At 44.5% G+C, this 7,241-nt stretch overlaps 1 protein-coding gene across 1 annotated transcript in view; it reads right to left on the minus strand.

The window, feature by feature from the left end:
* The window catches only part of CDKN2AIP (CDKN2A interacting protein), a 5,607-nt gene extending 1,178 nt beyond the window's left edge, over positions 1 to 4,429 (minus strand). The window contains exons 1-3 of the mRNA XM_009891793.1: positions 4,401 to 4,429; positions 1,926 to 2,056; positions 67 to 653 (exon numbers count right to left, since the gene is read on the minus strand). Of these exons, the coding sequence (XP_009890095.1) occupies positions 67 to 653; positions 1,926 to 2,056; positions 4,401 to 4,429 (747 nt within the window). The remainder of the gene's footprint in view (positions 1 to 66; positions 654 to 1,925; positions 2,057 to 4,400) is intronic.
* Between the last annotated feature and the right edge of the window lie 2,812 nt (positions 4,430 to 7,241).

Consider the following 7,241-nt stretch of genomic DNA (forward strand, 5'->3'; position numbering starts at 1 on the left):
GGAATACAGCAACGAAGCACTTGTTTGTGGGGTGCTGTTGGTGGTTGTTGGCACTGCTGCTGTCACCGCCTCTGCCTGTGGGGTGCTCTTGGTGGTCGGTGGCACTGCTGCTGCCACCGCCTCTGCCTGCGGGATGCTCTTGGCGGTCGGTGGCACTGCCTCTGCCTGCGGGATGCTCTTGGCAGTTGGCGGCACCGCCGCTGCCACCGCCTCTGCCTGCGGGGCACTCTTAACAGCTGGTGGAACCGCTTCTGCCACCGCCTCTGCCTGCGGGGCACTCTTGGCAGCAGGTGGCACTACACTTACTGTGGTTTTCTTTTCAGGTGACGGCGCATTTTCACACTTGCTTTCCTTAGGTGGATTCTCTCCTGACTCTTTTTCAGGTGAAGATGGATTTTGCTCAGTAGTATTTTCAGCAATAGCGGGTTTTCTTTCTGTTTCTGTATCTGATGCTGTGACCATTTCTTGATTTGAACTGCAAGTTGGCTGGGAGCTTTCTGAATCTTTGCTAGTATCTTTTTCCTGCTTTTTTGGCAACGTGCTCTCTGCTCCCTTTGGGACTTCTGCCTTGGTTGTTTTCACATCCTTTACAGTATCCTTAGAATCTTTGCTTTTCTCAACAGCTCGCTTCTTGGGAGGCTCCTCTACCCCTTCTGCAAAACAAGTAAAGTATGTTAGGCTCTTTAATTTCTCCATTATGAAATATCCATCTAGAGACAATTTATCTACTTTCTAAAAAATTCTAACAATAGTCTCTGTGAACTTAAAAGGTATATATTAGTGATACATCTTGCACTACAATTGCAAGTATTAACTTACTATTTCAGAATATTTTAGTATTTTTTGACAAAAAACTGAAAATACTCAGGTGCAACATTTTGGTTTGGGACCTGTAGGCAAGTATGTATTTGTATTCTTGAAATCCAAACCAAAAATAACCAAAGTACATTAAATAGTGTCCTGGTTTCAGTTGGGATAGAGTTAATTTTTTTCCTAGTAGCAGCTGTGCTTTGAATTTAGTATGAGAAGAGTGTTGATAACACATATTGTTTTAGTTGCTGCTAAATAACATCTATATTAAGTCAAGGACTTTTTCAGCTTCTCATAGAAGCTGAGAGGGAGCATAGACAGGACAAGGTGGCCAAAGGGGGATATTCCATACCATAGACATCACTCTCAGTATATAAATGGAGGTTGGCCACGGGGCAGGGATCCGCAATCGCTGCTTGGGACAGGCTGGGCAACCGATCATTGGGTGGTGAGGGCGATTTGCATTGCACCACTTAATTTTATGTGTTCTTTTACCATTATTTTTTTTTTTCTCTTCTGTTACTGTTCTATTAAACTATCTCAACCCACAGGGCTGGGTTTTTTTTTCCTCCCTCTTCTCCCTACCCTACTGGGTGGGGTGGATGGGGGTGAGTGAACAGCTGCATGGTCTTAGTTGCCAGCTGAGGTTAAACCACAACAAATACGCTATCTGACCTAAAAACCCCTGTATTTTGTCTATTAATATCATAAAAGCATCCTTAAAATATCACTTTAAAAAGTTTAGAAATTTCTTTAAGAAATTAAGTTCCTCAGAAAGCAACAACGTCTGACTAGCGCTAAAGACAACATAAGAAGAATACATTTAAGCTGGAGTGCAATAATCTACATCGCATTAAAAGAAATAATCAGCTTAAAGTGCACCAGATGTAGAAACTCAAAACAAGGGCTCTACATTACCAACGCAATACTTATTCATTATATCAATTTTACAGGTATTATATAAGGACAAAACAGCAGAGAGAGGGGAAACGATTAACAAGGAGTTTAAAAAGTAAATTATTTCGACTACTTTCTAAGCCCGAGGTAAACCGAGAACATTCAGAAACACGCATTTTCTAGACTCCTATGTATTGTCACAGCTATGATCTGCTAACCATTGCTACTTGATATGCCTCTTTTCTTCACCTTGGCAACCAGTTCATCTCTCGTGGTGCGGACGGGCGCGCCGGTCACTTGGATGCCTTCGGCCATTTCCAGCGCCTTCTCCATCACCTGCGGCGGGTACCTGGAGGGGCGAGAAGGGGAGAGGAGAGGAGGGGACGGGCATCGCCCCATAAAAGTTTGGGCTCAGGGCTTTCCTCTTGACTTCAGCCTCAAAACCACCTTTTGCCATTTTTGCAAATTCCGCGACTAAAAATATCGAAGGTCCAGCCCTAGCTCCCAAACCAAAGGGGCCAGCACAGCAAGTTGGGCCTTGTTCTCGCTCTCTCCTGGAACCGCTTTCATCGCCCCATAAACGTTTGGGCTCAGGGCTTTCCTCTTGACTTCAGCCTCAAAACCACCTTTTGCCATTTTTGCAAAATCCGCGACTAAAAATACCGAACGTCCAGCCCTAGCTCCCAAACCAAAGGGGCCAGCACAGCAAGTTGGGCCTTGTTCTCGCTCTCTCCTGGAACCCCTTTCATCGCCCCATCAAAGTTTGGGCTCAGGGCTTTCCTCTTGACTTCAGCCTCAAAACCACCTTTTGCCATTTTTGCAAAATCCGCGACTAAATATACGGAAAGTCCAACCGTTATATAGCACTGCCGGGCCCGTTTCTAAACCATGTCCCTCAGCACCATATCTAGAGGGCTTTTAAATACGTCCCAGGATGGCGATTCAGCTGCTTCCCTCGGCGGCCTGTTCCAGTCTTTGGTAAACCATTTTCTTCAGTGTAGAAGATTTTCCTAATGTCTAACCTAAACTTCCTCTGGCACAAGTTGAGGCCATTTCCTCTTCTATGGGTTATAACTTGGGAGAAGAGACTGACTCCCCCCTGGCTACCCCCTCCTTTCAGGGAGCTGTAGAGAGCGAGAAGGCGTCCCCTCAGCCTCCTCTTCTCCAGGCTGAACACCCCCAGTTCCCTCAGCTGCTCCTTATCAGATGTGTGCTCCAGACCCCTCACCAGCTCCATTGCCCTTCTCTGGACACGCTCCAGCACGTGAAGATGTTGTTTGCTGAATGACTGCAACAGAGGAGGGAGCTCTGGATTCCAAAGGGCTGTCCCAGCAGAGCAGTATTATTTTTTTCCCCACAAATTAGAAGTCAGCCCTTGTGTAAGTTTTCCATTTTTAACACCTACATGTCATCACAAAGTGAACTACGAGATAGATGGCATGAAGGAGCGCTTCTCCTTAAGTGACTTTATTTAGGCCAGGCTGGATGGGATTTTGAGCAACCTTGGCTGGTGGGAGGTGTCCCTACCCACGGCAGAGGGGTTGGAACTAGGTGGTCTTTAAGGTCCTTTCCAACCCAAACCATTCTATGATTTCATGGATTGTTGTATAGTGGTTTAACTCGCAGTACTTCTATAGTGCAAAAATAAGTGATTAAGGAAAGTAAGCCAGAAAAAAACAGTCCAACGCACTTTTGCTCTGTATCCATTGTTAGAGTGGAAGTGCTTTTCCTTCACTTTCTTGGTTAGCCCACGCATTGTTATCTCATGCCTTGGCAAGAATAATTCAGTGACAGAGAGCAAGCGAACAGTGGTGCGTGGGATGGGACCTGACAAACTGACTATTGCTTTGTATTTGCATGTAGAGGAAGGAAAGGGCAGGAAGTTTGTATATTCTCTGGTGTGGGTGTCCTGGAGCAGTCGGTTTGTTTAGAAACACTGTCAGAAGGTTGAGAAACAGCCCTGTGGTCACCAGTGTTTCCTGACATTAGTTCTGTCAGTCCTGCACGTGGTTATCTGGTAATGCAGCCTGAAATACATGAAAGGCATGATCTGTCGCACTAAGGTTTCCACCTAGAAATGAGGTGGGCCTGTCTCCTAGACCTCCAAGTCTGTGATACCACGATTCTTGACTTCACGGTCAATACAGACCCTAGAAAGGAACAGTGTGTGGAATCCCTGGCAAACATAGGTTTGAGTTTGCACTTGAGCCGAGATCATCCGTGCTGCCAGTCTGTTTGTTCACGCTCTTCAGTGAACCAGTTTGCTTTCTAACGCAGCCAGCTGGGACTCGGCCCAGGCTTGAGATCTGCCCCTCGGGGAGAGCAGGAATTCAGTCAGGCCTGCGTAGCTGTAGCAGGACTGCCTGTACTCTTGCAAAGGTAGCAGAGTAGACAGCACAGCCTTGAATGCTCTGTCCTCCTCTGCAACCATCTGAGCTGCCAAGTGAAGCGAGTAAGGACTAGTCCATGCTGAGGTGGTCATATAACAGTTAAGAGCAGGAGCTGGGAAGGGTTAGACTCCAGCGGGTGGTAAGGGCAATCCTGTATGCTCAGAGGGATCCCCAGAAGTCATATTCTGGAGTTGCCGAGTGGATGACAGCTTCTGATGCCAAACGTCAGAGGCAGGCCTCCGCATCTCAGAGTTTTGTATCTGCTCTTGATCACCCCATGTGTATACGATTATATGGACTCACCTGTGAGTCCTGGACTCCTCCAAAACCATCGTTCTAGGGAGTGTTGGAGAGTCAGCACAGCTACAAATCTTAATAGTGAGTGGCTCAAAGACTAATTAGAACAACTTTTTCTTGCCCCATTTTGAAGGTCAAACGAACTGAAAGCCATTTCACCTCTTTGCCCACTGACCATACATGTGAACGCAAACATAGCTGACAGCTGGAGAAAAGTCAGAGGACAGTCCTGAACACTTCTGGAATGGCTCACAATAGTTTTGGCTGTAATGAGCAACTTCTATGGTCTGGTACCTTTCTGGCACCTTATACTGCTAATTTTGGGTTAATTTTCTCTAGTGTTCCTTCTGCATCAGCGTAGCCTTGGTGTTAGTATAAAGATTACTTAAACCAAAATTGAGCCTTTTGTCTTCCTTACCTGTTTTTTTTTTTTTTTTCCAGACATATTATTTCTAATTTATTATTGTGTGCTTGAATCATACTGGCAAGAGGTGAGATCACAGCCGCAGAGCGTGGGATGTCATGCACGTGCCCACCCAGACAAACATAGGTGTATACCCGCAATGCGCTCTGAGCACTGGAGACATACTGTGCCTCGGGTTGATTAAACAAGTGCATGTAGTAGAAGAGAGAGGAAAACACTGCTGTTAATTTTTAAAAAGGAAACAAGTAGCGTTTTCATTCTCACCAGGAAAGGCAATTTTGAAGTTAAACACCTCATTTATGGTGCTAATACTGTGCATTTAATTTTCAACTTGGAAGAAAAAAGATGTTTTTGTTCCCACTAGGGAAGGAACTTCTAAATACCACACTGATAGTAGCGTTGCTAGAGTCATTTGGGGCTTGATAATAGTGTCTTTTGGCAAGATATAACAAAAATCTCAAGGTGAATCATACCAGTGTCTATAATCACAGTATTGCACCTGCACTTCCTGTATAATAAAGTTTATTTCTGCCTTTGTAAACCAGTGAATTATTATTTCTTCAAAGTCAAGTCCCACTGAAACACAGGGCAGTAGCCCCGTTGAGTTCAATTATGTTCTGTGCAGTTAAGGTTAATATATGGTGACACTCTTTATTCAGCTTAATATGAGAAGTGTGCCCTTAACATCACAGCAATGCAAAGATAAAGCTTGGAGTTATTGCCACAGGAAGGCAGTAACAGTGGGATCTTACCGGCCTGGCACAATAAATCCTCTGAGCACCATCTGTAGGTTGGTCCCTGCCATAAGTAGTAAGTACACACTTGAGAGCCCTGGCTTAAGTTCATTAGAAATGCAGCTTGAATAAGGATGGGGAGGAGTCGTTTTGCTGTTTGCTGAGATAGCGTATGTGTTCTGCTGGAGCGGATGGTTGAAGGTCTCCTGGCCAGGCAAGGGACAGCACTTCCAGGGAGATGTGTCTGCATGTGCTAAGGTAGCCAGTCGTTACTGTTCAGTAAACTAATCCTTGGAATAAAGGAAATACTTGCTAAAAGAACATTAATGACTATGTAGGCTTATCAATGGAAGGGAAGCGAGAGTAAATTTGTGTTTTTATTTTACCACAGTTACGCAACTGTTGTTATGCTACTGTAAGCAGCTCTGGATTACAGAATCATCCACCCTTCTGAGACTTCTCAACTAAGGAAAATGTATTGTGTAATTGCAGTGGATAAAACTAAAGGTAAAAATGAAGAGCTTAATTGATAATCATTTTCCTTTACTCATATGTGCTCTTATTACTAGCTTAAGTACTATTTTGCATTTAGTAGTATGTTGTACTTGAAATATATAACAATGCCTACAACAGGGTTGTTAGTTGTTTTCCTTTAAATGAGTTTGTTAAGCTTTAACTACAGCTACAGATAGCATACCACTAGCTAAACTATGCGTTAGGTAGCATACCGCTTGCTAAACAACCATGGGTTGGCATGAAATTTTCCATACTGAGAATGGGAGTTTAGGATGACTTTACAGCTACCAAACATGATCTAAGAACAAAGGCCAGAAAAAAATGGCTTTGTCTAGGATAAAATGTTGTGGAGATCTTATCATTGAAGTGCTTATATGCCTTTATGGTCTAGAGCAGACTTGGAATTTGTCATGAAAAACTGAATTGGGAGGGGTGGGGTGTCTGATCTTCAGACTACACTTACCATAATTTATAAGCCTATGAAGAAATGAATTTTCCACATTCCTGACTTAGCATGTGCTCCCACCATCCTTGCTACTGCTGCGGTCAAGTCTACCCCAGTTGTGGCTGCAGGGCCCAAAAGAGTTCTCTCTTTGCCACTATGGACTGTGGTAGGTCTCTGGACTGGGGGTGAGGCTATAGAGACTATGCTCCCAAAAAGCTGCTGTTTTCTCCTCTTCACAGGTGCTTGAGCATGCCTGATAGGAATGGTGAGGGGAGAAGGACCTGACTTGCAGGAGGGAAACGGTAAGTATGGAGGCAGGGGATATAGTGAGACTGAAACTACTAGGTGATAGAAGAGCTTAACATGAGAGTAATAGGGATAGGATGCTGGGATTAGGTGAGGAAAGAAATTAAATTCTCAAGGAGGAATGAAGGAGAACAAGTTCAAAGCAAGGAGACAAGCACACGTAGATGAGGAATCGGAGGGGGACTGTATGCCAGGAGCCTAGAACTAATAGAAATGAGAGAGGAGAGATGTGGAAGCCAGTGAGGAAACCAGAAGAATGAGAGCACGTTGGTAGAGCAGACAAAATCAAACAGATTGTCTTGACTCTGAGCAAAGGAACAAGCTGTGATGGGAAGGGGAGCATTGACAGAAGAACCGCTGGGATTTGAACAGAGACTTAGAGACAGGAAAGTTAAAACTCAGAGAGCACAGATACATTAGCA

This window comes from Charadrius vociferus, unplaced genomic scaffold (assembly GCF_000708025.1).
Source record: "Charadrius vociferus isolate BGI_N301 unplaced genomic scaffold, ASM70802v2 scaffold478, whole genome shotgun sequence".
Taxonomy (NCBI): domain Eukaryota; kingdom Metazoa; phylum Chordata; class Aves; order Charadriiformes; family Charadriidae; genus Charadrius; species Charadrius vociferus.